The following is a 13,486-nucleotide window of genomic DNA, read 5'->3' as shown; positions in this document are numbered from 1 at the left end:
CGTGCCCTTCTCTTTGGCGCCAAAACTGTTGCGAGGCAAGCTGCTGAGAGGTGCAGTCGCTGTTCTGGATATCGTGCGGTGGATTTAGGGTGGAGTAGACCGACGCTTTAGTCACGAAATGGTCGACGCCGACGCTGAGCAGCGGATCCGGGAGTACCAGCGGGAGTACCTCGAATTCTTGGACGATGAGGCGAGTCCGAAATCGCTCCTTGACCGGTCCACACGCAGCGCGCGCGGCAGCCCCATTGTCCGCGATCTCTTACCGCATTGCCTCTAACGCAGGATGATCAAGGGTTTTACAGCCACAAAGTCAAGGATCTGGTCACCAAGAAAGAACACAGAATCATTGTCAACGTCAACGACTTGCGCAAGAAGAATGCCGCCAGAGCTAAAGGGTACTAAGTCCTTTTAATATTTAAATGCCCTCGCGCCAGAATAGCGCGGGAAAGCGTCCGAGCAGCATGTTCGGTGCGCCATATGCGATATCGCACCTTCGCCACACGTTTGCCAGCCTCTTTTTGTTACCTAAGTGCCGATGTCAAATTTGTTGCGAGTGTTGTGGCGTGTGTGTGGGGGATGGGGGGGGGGGGGGGTATGCGTTTTTTTTTTTTTTTTCACATGAAGTGCTTTCGTTCTCCATGGACGATTTGACTTGGCATTTCAATGCTTGTATTCAGTGATTGTCTTATCTCATACCTGTCCTCCGAAAGCGCTAAAATGCTGTGTAATTGCGTTTCAATACCTCTTACCCAGGGTTTTGTTGATTTCTCAGGTTGCTCAATCACACCAGCGAAGAGATCATCGCCTTCCAGCGCGCACTCAAGGAAATGGTCATCTCTGTTGACCCACTGCTTGCTAAAGAACGAGATGAATACTATATTGGCTTAGAAGGAAGGTGCGTGCTCGTTTCAACTTTCTGTTTTCTCATATTTCACATATTTTTATCCTGACAGCATTCGCCTTGTTCTTTTCCAGCTTCGGATCCAAACACGTTACACCTAGGACACTCCATGCTGCTTACCTTGGTGGAGTTGTATGCGTAGAAGGAATTGTGACAAAGTGTGAGTGACCTGCGTGCGATGTGGATCATTCAAGTGGTCTGTGCGCCATTGCCTACCCTTCATTATCCAGTGCTTGTGGTACATGATGTTTACAACTTACAGGAACGGGATAGAGGAATGCATGAAAATGCTGTTGTTTCAGTTTAGCAGTTAGCGATATGGAAATAATAGCTTCATTCAAATCATTCAACTTCATATGCTCATTTAGATTACATTAAATGGTGTTCGTTAATAGCATTGGTGAAGTACTTTGGTTGGATATACCTATGCACTACAGAAGGTTAGAAGACATTTAAAAGGTACTGGTGATAACTATTGTTGTTACTGATTCGTAGATATTTAGTATCAGTGTACTTCTAAAATTTCATGCGTGATTGACAGTGAAGTTTTCAGAGTTTGTGACATTTTGACAACTTTTAGACTCATTTATGACCATAGTTGTCCATTGTGGTTGTAGTACAGGTACGTGCAGAAATGAAATTGTAGTTTTAGATGATGCAAAACTATTTGTAGTCACTATATAACTATTCCTTGTAAACTTCAAATTTTAGTATTTGTCACTGAAAGAGTGCACAAATGTAAAGAAATTGGGAGCTTGTCACTTGATGAATTTAGTTCACTGCATTAACTGTCAAACAAGCTTCAAATTCATTTCATAGATGCTGTATCACTTGTAACCATTTGCCACAGTGTAAGAAAATTAAGTTAGTAGGTGATGACACTGCAGCCGGCGCAGTGTCCAGGTTGTGTTCGCTGCCTATGCTGTTTCCATTTCCCGACGACAGGTGGTGCTAATAGTCTGAGGCTCACTGATTTGTGCTGCTTAGGTTATCGAGGCCGAGCCTCGCCTATTTGTCGCGCTCGACGTCAGGGTATGAAGAAAAGTATGCACGTGGATGAACACACCAGGATTCTGCAGCAACCAAACTGATTATCTAACTGGATATGCAGCTGATTTCTCGCCGGCGGTTTCGTAATAGCTCCGATAGCTGGCATATGTTGAGGCATGTATATCAGTCGTATATTCTAGTTGCTCCTGCCAGTGTCTCAGCAAACTAAAGCAAAACAAACATAGACTTCCTCAAATCACCTTGAACCATTGCATCTCGAAGCTTACACATGTGCTTGGTTACAAAATTCGCCCGACACACGGCCCCTGCTCAGTCTTTCGGTTAGTGTTGAGGTGATGACGGCTGTACTTTGCTTCAATGCAGAAAGCTGTTGCAGTACAGCTTGATGAAGTGCATGTCACACGGTTAAATCTAGCACAGCTCCCAAAACAGTGTATTTTGTGTTCCTGTTGTCCATGAATACACATGGTTTTTCTCCTACTGTCATTTCACGAGAATAATAAGCGTTCTTATATTATAAAAACTATAAATAGGTCTGGTGGCATGTAAAGTGCTCTTATACATACATAGAATGTTAAGAATTGTCTGCCAAAAAAAAGGGCTGAACACATACTTTATTGTCACAAAGCTATACATTACATGGCACAAACTGTTTGTAACATACATTAACAAGAAACATAACAAAAATTAGCATATTCTCTAAACTTGGCAACGAAATTCACTATGAACAAAGTTCTGCTAGCTTTTTTTTTCTCTTGAGCTTGTTTCTTCAAGTTCATGCTTACAGCCTTGCAGTGCTGCCTCATTCTCATTGTTAAGAAATAGTGCAGAATGTGTGCAACGATTTCTGTTTTGTGCTCGGCACATGGAAAGGTCACGCTCTTTGTGTCAAGCACAAGCGCCATCGTTTCTCAGTACACAGACTGACTGCATTCTTTGCAAAGTACTCCTCAGCTGCTCTCAGCAGCTCAACGAGCTTCAAGTTGGGCTGCAACAGTCCACCTCTGCTCTTTGCGTTAGTCAGGGATGCTTCAGCGGAGCTGCTTTCCGGAATGGTAAAAGCAGATTGGCAACAATAGCTACTTGCGGCTTTCATCAACTTTCGTCTCAAGAATCCAGCCACATCGTAGAGTATGCAGTCAATGACTTGTGCTGTATCATTTTCGTTTACTGTGATAACATCCTCACATTCCCAGTCCTCAACAAGAATTAGTTTATGAAGCTTTTCTTTTAGCTGATCAATGAAGCCAGGCAAAGAATTGCTTGCACTGCCTAGTTAGATCAGGGCTCTGAAATCGGGTGCGTCTAGTAAAGGCTTCCCATTGACCAGGCAGCAATTCCCAAACTTCGGAGGCCTCAGAACGCTATAAATGCACATTGTATTGTAGAGTTGCAAAAATGTTGGCATTGAAGGATGAACATTCCGACTTCCAGCAACTCTTATTTTGCCAAAAAATATTTCGATTTGATCTTGGTTCATTCTATTTGTAAGAACATATCCGAACTTGTACTCATGCAAAAGAACCTCACATAGCTCTTTAGTTGATCTCAAGTTAATTCGGAGCCCTTCAGAGGTGCTTTTTGTCAGGAACATATCTTTTGTGATATTTCCACCCTGCAGCTCTTTTTCCCAGTTATCCAACCGTTCTACCCCACGTGACAATATGCCTAAGGTCAGATCCATGCATTGTGACACCTTCATGAGGAAATCAGCAGTTCAAGGCATTGAAAAGATTATTATGAAACAATGTAAACTCTTGTGTGGCTTCAGTGCTTCCCAGACTGTGCCCACACCACGGTTTCTGTAAAATTCAATACCTGACCCCATCGAGCGTCTGAACACTTGCGTAGCAAGCTTTACCCGCATCTTACTACAGTTGCTTGGATAAATGTGGAAATGTGTTATTTTTGCACGTACCTTCGAAGCTCCAACATTCATTTGGTCTTCCTTATAAACTTCTGCATAGTCATCCCACCTTATCCAAAGTTCCTCCTCCTTTAGGTACCTTTGTTGCGAAAGATGGTTCCTGGTGCATTTGAAAAGATGTGGAGCATCAGAAAATGTAAGAACTTTTCGTGTGGGGTCACTCGGATGTATGAAGGAGTTCCCGCAATGCTTCTGACGAACCACTTATACCCAGCGTTTGCCACATACTCCTGTCTGTCGAAGCTCCATCACAGACAAAGCCATGAATTTTTGCTCCAGCTTCCTGCATAACTAAAATTGCTTGGAGGAGCAACTGTGCAAGAATAGTACCCCTTGTGGCACCTTTTACTGCAAAAACACCTATTGGCTGAGCATAAATTTCACCAAACGGGCAAAACATCAAAACAAGAGCATGGTCTGCAAGCTCGCCACTGTTTGCCGTCTCTGGTGCCAGACCGACGTAGGTCATTGTCTTTGAGTTCACATGTTTACTTTTACGGACTTGCATCTCGTCAAACATGATAATACCGTGCAGCTTGAAGTCATCTTTCTTTTCAAGTGCCTTTTTTTAACTCTGTGAAGAACTTCCATCAAAACCTGTTTTAAAGCCCACCAATGAGATGTAGCGGTGTATTGTTCGTATTGAAGGCAAGACAAGAATTTCTCTCTCCATCAAGAATCTGTATCCTGCAGCTGACTTAATATTAAGCAGAAGGCAAAGTAAGATCCGGTCATCTGAGTATCTTCTACCATTTGTTGAGCTAGCTTTGCCTGCAGCTACACATTCCTTCAACACCAACCTTTGCACTTCAGGAAGGTTTGCTTCTCTGGAAATGCGTTCCAATCTTTCATTATTGATTTCTGGTAGTTTTGATTTGCAGTTAGCCGATTCCTGTTCAAGATTATCGTTTTGCTTTTGAAGCTGCACTTTTGACTTGTAGCAGGCAATCCTGCCTCGCTGCAACATTTCTGTGCCGTTTTTTTTTTTTTTTTTCGACTGACTGGCAAGAATGCGAATGTGTTTCAGTTTAGAATTATTTTTCTTTCATGCAGCATCAATACGAAGCACATCTTTTAACTTAACACAAGCGTTGCAACTTGTACTCACTGTCACTAGTGTGCCACTGCTGTGCCGCCAGGCTCCACGTTTGTCAATATATGCGCACTCAGGGTGTATATTGCACATTTCACAACTGGGACCACTTGCACATTCGATATCAGTTAGGGAATTGAAGGGCAAACCAGAACTTATGGCCTGTACGTTAACAATACGTCCATAAACAAAACATTTCACTGACGAAAAGTCATTATGAGATGTGGTCACTTCAAGTGTTTTTCTATGAAAAGGCGCCTGATTACAATCTTTCGACAATTCTAGCTCACTGAAAACAACGGATCTGAAACCAAATCTGTCAGAAACTTGGGACTGCCCATGCTTCACTTGGTAGTTGAAGGCTGGAAGCACAGCATGACGGAGTGGAAATTGTCATTTGCTGTTCTCCGACCTGGAGGAATGGTGACCTCTTGGTGGATCACTGCTCCAGCTTTGGTCCATGACTGCTCTCTTGTGGTGTAGTTTCTTTAAAGGAAGAAACTTGTTGCTGCATGTAAATAAATGATAGAATAAGGAATGAAGGAATGTATCTGCCATACCAATTGAGCCAAAGTTTCGTTTACATCATCTATATTTTGTAATTCCTTCTATTATACAGTTGTTTCTTGCTATTTGTTTATTTCTTATTTATCTCATTTTTTTTCTTTTACTCTTCCTTAACGCCTGAACGGCACTAAAGTTAAATCATTGAATATTCACCTTCCAGATGCCATGCAATAGTGAACAGTGCTTATGCGATTAGAAGCACATTATTCTATTAAATGCCCGATAAGAACATGGCTAATTAATTATAATCAAATAAATATATTGAACATAAGAAACAATGCTGTGGTGCGCAAGTCGTATTTATGCCAATTTCTGTTCACTAGTTATTGTGGAATGTTTCGCGATTTCTTGTGCCTGGTGAGCTTAAATGAGGCAGCTGGAAGAATAACACCTGAATTTAAAACAAGAAATTACTTCTTTGGCTGGATGACAAGGTGCATCGGCAGTGCATGTGTCACTCAAAGTGTCATTGTTGTCGTCTTGAGAAGTACTCTCTTCACGTGGAGGGGGTGCGACACTGCTTAAATCAAAGCATGGCCTCTTGCGCTGCGTGCCTGTTGATTCGGCATCAGCATGTCCTAAACTCGTTGTCTCTACACACAATAAATTTGGCATATTTCCAACGGTCAGGTGAACCTCTTCGATGCATTTGAGGCTTTTGGCTGTCCTTGCTTATGAGATGTCGGCAGCTCAGCCTGCCGTTTCCGCTGAGGTTTTCTCGTCTTTTGTTGCACGGTCGAGTATCCTAGGCAGTTCGGGAAAATGCAAGGCACAGCATCGGGTGAGAGCACTGGTTTCTTTGGAGTGTGTAGAAGGATGTTTCCCTTGTATTCTGCATGATATGCTGCAGAGATCATGTCATCGGGGAAATGCTTCGCGCACACGTGGTCCGTTGGCTGCGAAACTCGTATATGCTCTCAGATATCTGCTCTCAGTATCTGTCGGCACTTTTCTAAACGCCCAGGTTCATGCGGAGCCTTGAAAAGTGACACACGCTCCGTACAAGTCCGATACCCTGACTTGCAATTCGGGACGAAACACTTTGTGCCCACAGCCTGAGCGCAGCTAAATGGCACTTGGCGTCACATGCCGCAGCATAGTATACGTTGAGTGAATCCCAGCAGAATACGAATCAGCCGAACAAATGCACTCACGGGCCCAACACAACACTTTTCGAGAACACACAACCCTTCACACACACACACACGAGTTTCAGCAACTACACTTCAGCATGTGTACGGCCTGCGTTCAGCCCGCGAGCGTGCAAATTTCTGAATGCACGCTGCTCGGGCAGTGCGGGTCCCTGCACCCCCATACTACAGCACCGTCTGTATTCTTGGAGCGAAAACTACCGCTCACTAAAGGTCATTTGCGAACACGATCTGTCCGTGCTCTCCCTCTCGGGGAGCGGTGATTGTCAGCACCTAACCTATTTTGACACCATGCCCTTTGCGGTAGCCAAGTGGCTATGGCATTACGCTACTGAATTCAAGGTCGTGGGTTTGATCCAGGCCAAGGCAGTTGCGTTTTGATGCGGGAAACTGCAAAGATGTACACCTACTTATATTTAGGTGCATTACTCCAGAGTCCTTTACTATGGCATACCTCGTGATAAGATCACAACTTTGGCATGTAAAAATCGGACCTCATGCCTCTTGTTATTCTGTGCCACTCCAGGTTCCTTATCTGATTTTTTTTTTTTTCTAACGTTTGCAGGCTCACTTGTGCGTCCTAAAATAATGCACAGCATCCACTACTGCCCAGCCACACAGAAGACTTTAGAGCGTCGCTTTACTGATCTCACGTCCTACGATGCCTTCCCATCGACTGCAGTTTATCCTACAAAGGTAGGTGCTGTGCTGCTGCCATTCTGTGTCACATTGGTCATTCAGAACTTCGGAAAGGGGTCTGCTTGCCAGTATGCATGCTGAGCCGCGACATTATTATATTACTAAAGGTACGTAAAAGGAAATGAAGCCAGGTTAAAGTGAATAAACTTTCGATATTTGACAAGGTAGCTACAGGGACTGGTGTTTGGTCTGGTTTATAACAGCTGTTGGGAAATCGAGCCTCTTTTGTGACATGGCATAGTGTAAATTAGTAAGAAGCTGCAATGTGCTGTGTCAATTGTCATGGAGTCTAGAAAGCTGAAAGTTAATAAAATTGTGAAATATTACAAGAAACAGCTGTAAAAGCAAAAAAAAAGAACCAAATCAAGAATACTTACCAGTTGTAAAGGACAGTTTGCGAGGACTTTTGTGTTGCTTTCCTTTAAAGCTCTGTTTCAATCTAAAGGGCTCTTCTGACAGATTACATTTGTACCGGGAATGGAAATGGCATAGCACTGATCAGGAAAGCATTTAATGGTTAGCATTGTTTGGCAATGCTTCTTTTCTGTCTTCTGCTACTACATCTTTCTTTTTTTTTTAAGTGCTTATTAGGAATGTGAATATTGTGGCTGCTCAACAGATATTTATTTATTTATTTATTCAAAAACCCTAAAGGCCCTCTTGGAGAGGGTATTACTTGCTATGGTTTGCCACTTCATCAGTAATGTAAATTTCACGGTTAGGGGAAAGCAGCAGAAGTTTGGGATTTCTGGAAAAGTGACACAGAAGGCACCCTGCAAGTGCATGACAACTTGGTGAAGCATGAAGGCAGATAAATACTAAGAATCCCCCCCCCTTTTTTTTTAGCTTGTGAACCATGCAAAATTATTCATTTCGCTCAATATTACTGCCAAAACTGGTACTACTGTACCTCAAGGCTGTTCTTTGAAGGGATGAGTAACTTTTGATTTGAACTTTGTGGATAGGATGAAGATGGCAACCTTCTGGAGACAGAGTATGGACTCTCACTATACAAGGATCACCAGACGCTAAGCATTCAGGAAATGCCAGAAAAGGCCCCCGCTGGTCAGCTGCCTCGATTTGTTGATGCGGTTGTGGATGGTGACCTGGTTGACCAGTGCAAGCCCGGCGATAGGGTGCAGGTCGTTGGCACTTACCGCTGCCTGCCAGGAAAGCAGGGAGGATTCACCAGTGGCACATTCCGGTACCTTGTAGTATTTTGCTCCCACCTAGTCGTTAGCTTAATCAGAGGTTTCATGACTGCAGCTTATGGACTGCTTGCAGCTTGGTGTGTTATGTGCACTTTCTAGCTGGGTATCTGGTCTGACAGTGCGGTCCTCATCACAAATCTTGTGGAGAAGCTTGTGTCAATTAGTTTATTGACCATACATAGGCTGGGCGGTCAGCGGGCTAAACAGCATGATTGCAGGTTGACTTGGCCCATATAATATTTGCATGTAATTACATGGCAAAAGTGATACATAGAAAAACAATAGAACAGTGTTAATTGTGAACGTAGCACATCTGAAACAAACAAATATAAATTATAGATATATAGTAGTAGTGAAATTCACTCTTAATTTTAAGCACTGCAGAAATATCATGTTACAGTGAACAAACATATTAAGCCAAGGAAATTAAAGGGGAAATTGTTTGTAGTTTTAATTGAAATGTAGAAATGACAGGCTAATTAGAAATGAGAGTGGACGAAATAAATTTTGCCACTGGTGGGTTCAGCTCCCACTGGCGGCCATTGCTTTTGTATCCACTCTCATTTCTTATTAGCCTGTCATTTCTACACTTAAACTAAAACTAAAATAATTTCCCCTATGATTTCTGTGGTGACATAATCTGTTGGCTTGATATGGTCGCAATGAACAAAACTCTGACACTTCGGTTCCCCTTCCTCTCGTTCACTGCAGTGAACCATGTTCTATTTATTGCTGATGTCGCAAACTTGGGCGCAGGTAGTCCTTCTAACTGTGCTGGTGTTTCTGCTCAAAAGGCAGCCCGTGATGATAAATTCAGCAGCAACCTTTCTTTACATAATTTTGCACTGTGCAAAGTCTGTGGCTACTATGTTTATTTTCTGGTGACAGTGTTTCTTATGTAAACAAAAAGGTGATATACATATATCATAAACCTGCTCCTGATCATAGTAGTTCAGCAGCTTGACATTTCAAACGGAAATACTTTCTTTTTTGAATTGTTCCATCGATCTGTGCTTGTTTGCATATAAGTAAAACCTAAGGTCAATCATTTTACCACATTTGCAGCACTTCATTGTGCCATCCCAGTGTAGAAAACGCTGATGCCTCGTAGTTCAATGTTCTATTATGTTTGTGTGCCTCCATTTCAGGTCTATCTTGATTTCCAACAACATTCGTCTGCTGAGCAAGGAAGTGGCTCCGAATATTTCCGTTGAGGACGTGAACAAGTGCAAGGCCATCAGCAAGCAAAAGGGGGTGTGTAACTTGCAGTCACATTTATACTACCACTATCTGTAATGGGGCCTGATTATAAGCTCCTCTATGTGCACTGGACAGCCTCCCGAATGTTTACACGTTTATTTGTGAAATGTTTCAATGCAGACTTATACAGGTATCAGATGTGATGAATGTACAAGTTTCCTTTGTTGAAGTATAAAGCTTTCACTTGCAGCTAAATGGTAAATTGGACAAATCGGGCCTTACGAAGAACACAGAGCTAGAGAACTGCAGAGGACGCGCTTGTCCTGCGTGGTTCTCAGTCTGTGTTTAAGATTATTAGTCTCATTTGCTATGTGCTCTTTTCAATGAAGTTCTAATTTGTTCATTCATTGGTTCATTCATTCATGATGTTTACTTTCATGTCTTGAAGTACCGTGCACATATTTAGCGGCTTAGTACAGTCAAATCTCCATACTTCGAACTTGAAGGGGCCTGAGAATTTGTTCGAATTGTTCACTTTGTGCATACAAATTGGATTAGAATGGATGTGACTCGCAAATAAATTGCTTGGATGTTTCTTTTTTTAGGATGTCTTTGAGATTTTGGCTCGCTCACTGGCACCGTCTATCCATGGCCACGAGTACATCAAGAGGGCGCTGCTGTGTCTTCTTCTGGGAGGCGTAGAAAAAGTCCTTCCCAATGGAACCAGGCTGAGAGGGTCAGTTGCTTTGTGTTGATGTGCTTGTGGAGCACCAGCACTCTGTGGGCTGCGCACCCACAATTTCATGTGTTAACGGACTGCGGAATCCGACAAACAGAGCAGCCGCAAAGCCGTGTTGTGTGCTTTAGGTTTGTCATAGTTTTTCTTGTTGTTTGGTGAACTGGTGATTATGTGCTAGCAGTGGGCCACCATTCCATTCACAGTGGTTGCAGAGTCATTCAAGAAATGTTGAATATCAGACACAGACTGCATGAGGGACGTTCTGTGGCCCGTAGCAATAAAGAGCTGCCCAAGAGCATCAATGACGGCCATGTAGATAAATGTCCATTATGTAATGGTTAGACTGCAAGTTTTCGTCTTTTTCTTGTAACCAAGGTGGGAGGCCTGCTTCATTTTTCTTGTAATGAAATCGAGTGCACATTAGATTCAAGGCATGGTAGGATCAGGTACTGACAAAAAATGCATCAATGAGTTTGAACATTTATTTTTCTGGTTTTTAATTTGGCCTGTTGCATAAATAAATAAATTCCGTCAGTTGCATCAATGTTGAGTTAACCGAAGTCATCTGTATTCGAAGTTCCAGTTTTGGTATATGCTAATACTAGTATATGCAACCTACACAGTGTTGTTTAGTTTAATGACGGCAAGCAAATACGGCTGCGAAATTCAGCTTACTGACGGAACCTACGACCCGTGAACTTTTGCCACTGACTGTTCCTTGGGCATTAAACATAACCGCACTCCTTAAAATGATCGTCCGACAGTACAATAAAATTGCCAGTCATACTTTTTTAGGTCTAAAACAATTGAAACCTTTTTTTTTTTTTCGAGCATCAATGAAGCACCAAAACTTTCATAAAGAGCTTTTTTGTCCTAGATACTAAAGTTGACACCATACAGCTTGGCTGATAGAATGTGTCATCACATGGCTTTGTGCTTTGTGTGCACTTGTAGATGGCTTTCCTGGCAGAGAACTGCTCAATGTGTATTGTTAAGTAGTCTGTGTATGTTTTAAGTTTTGATAAGACATGCTCAATACGAAGTGAAGTCCGCCAAGGCGTCTAACCAGGAGCGGCCAGGAGTGAGTGCACACTGGAAAGCGTGCAAGTGGTCTGACCTCAAGTTTCCGGTGGTTCGACGCTAGTTGAGTGTTCAAAACTTATTGAAATTAGCGAAACCCAATGGCTACGACACCTCAATAAGCTAGTTGGCCCAAGTTTAGTTCCTAGGGGGACAGCCAAGCGTGAGCAGACGATAGTCTGCTTCTTCCAGAAATACGTAATTTTTATTGAAATTCAAAAGCAGATTTTTGCTTACTTCAGCCTGTTTATTAAACTGCATCAATAAATATACACAGTAACAGTAAGAAGAAGCACACTGATCCAAAAACCATTCCTGATTGATGTCAGCTATTGACCAATAGCAGCTGCATGTGGTAATCTACAACATTATGAAATGAAGCATCCATAAAAGAGTGAGGAGCAGGTGTCTGTTAAAAAGAGAGCATTTGAGAAAAGCTAACCTTGTATTCCGCTTGTGAGCTCCACGCGCTGCACACGACGGCAAAATTTCGCTGAGACATTCGCAGCAGCGTATGCTATCCGAGGACTGCATTTTTTCAGCAAGCTCGAGGGGTAGTTCAGGACTGCTTCGAAAAAGCTTTTGTTGTGTGCGATGTACTGGCAACATCGACATTGGCTTTTTCTTTCTCTTTTTATGCAGTGACATCAACTGTTTGCTCATCGGCGACCCGTCGGTGGCCAAATCTCAGCTACTGCGATACGTCCTTCACACGGCGCCAAGGGCTGTGGCCACTACAGGACGTGGTTCTTCTGGTGTGGGTCTCACGGCAGCAGTCACTACTGATCAGGAGACAGGTAAGGGAGCTTGGAAAACAGGTCTGTTACAGGGTGGAGGCTGTTGCCTATTGCATCTGGTGAGCTACTGCAAGCCAGATGGTCTATCCTTCGTAAAATATACTTTGCTGTCGACCATGAGCGTGCTTTCATTTGTAATAGGTTAACATGCAGCTTGAATGTTCCAGTTAAAGTTTTTCATGGCACTCTTTTCCTCTTGTAGGGGACAGACGTCTGGAGGCTGGTGCTATGGTTCTCGCTGACAGAGGCGTTGTCTGCATTGATGAATTCGACAAAATGTCAGACATGGATCGCACGGCCATTCACGAAGTCATGGAGCAAGGTCGTGTCACCATCTCAAAGGCGGGCATCCACGCGAGGCTGAATGCACGTTGTAGTGTGCTGGCTGCCGCCAATCCTGTGTATGGTCGGGTGAGTCGTCTTGAATTAGTAGAAGTAGCTAACAAAGTTATTAAAGGAACTATCAGCTAATGGGACAGTAAGCATGTTTCCGCAAGCAAATGCTTTAGAAGTAGTGTATTCTTTTTGACTCTATTATAGCTGCTCCAGTGTTTTTGTTGCTTCTCCGGTCAGCATTAACAAAATTAACTGGCATCATTACTGGGTGGTTGTAAAAACATGCAGTGCACTGAAAAGGCATGGGTTTACTGTGCACATTTTTGATGACGCCCGACAGTTTGGACGATTTCTGTGAACATTATTTCGGTCATTTGACAGGGAGCTCATTCTCTGAATGTGTTGCTTGGTTAGTGTTGGAGAAGGAGTATCGGCGCAAAATTTCAAATTGGGAACGCCAGTTCTCATTTATAATTGTGGATGCTTTCAACCAAGTAGTTATGGTGTAAAGTGGCTAGAGCGCACTGTAATTTGATTTTAAAGGCACTAGGACAGCTGACTTCAGACCACAGCACTTTGGAATATAAATTTAGATTTGGCAGGGAGACATACGGTGGCATACGCAAGCCTTCGCAGTGTCTGGCCAATGTAAGATAGCATCTGCCTTCATCCCCCAATCAGGCCACAGAGGATGTGCACTCTTTCTTGAAACGGATTGTCTGCTTGTTCTCTGCTCCTTCCTTCACAGTGTCCTAATACATGTGCAATGTGAAA

General features: G+C 43.0%; 1 protein-coding gene across 1 annotated transcript in view; it reads left to right on the top strand.

The window, feature by feature from the left end:
• Position 1: 1 nt before the first annotated feature.
• Mcm3 (minichromosome maintenance 3) overlaps positions 2-13,486 on the top strand; it is a 31,404-nt gene continuing 17,919 nt past the window's right edge. Inside the window, exons 1-10 of the mRNA XM_065450293.1 lie at positions 2-190; positions 283-395; positions 773-895; positions 976-1,061; positions 7,216-7,346; positions 8,315-8,553; positions 9,709-9,814; positions 10,366-10,496; positions 12,222-12,376; positions 12,579-12,787. Coding sequence (XP_065306365.1) covers positions 119-190; positions 283-395; positions 773-895; positions 976-1,061; positions 7,216-7,346; positions 8,315-8,553; positions 9,709-9,814; positions 10,366-10,496; positions 12,222-12,376; positions 12,579-12,787 — 1,365 coding nt within the window. The 5' untranslated portion in view covers positions 2-118. The remainder of the gene's footprint in view (positions 191-282; positions 396-772; positions 896-975; positions 1,062-7,215; positions 7,347-8,314; positions 8,554-9,708; positions 9,815-10,365; positions 10,497-12,221; positions 12,377-12,578; positions 12,788-13,486) is intronic.

The sequence above is a fragment of the Dermacentor albipictus genome, chromosome 3, assembly GCF_038994185.2.
Source record: "Dermacentor albipictus isolate Rhodes 1998 colony chromosome 3, USDA_Dalb.pri_finalv2, whole genome shotgun sequence".
In the NCBI taxonomy this organism is placed as follows: Eukaryota; Metazoa; Arthropoda; class Arachnida; order Ixodida; family Ixodidae; genus Dermacentor; species Dermacentor albipictus.
This window is presented reverse-complemented; position numbering and strand designations above follow the sequence as displayed.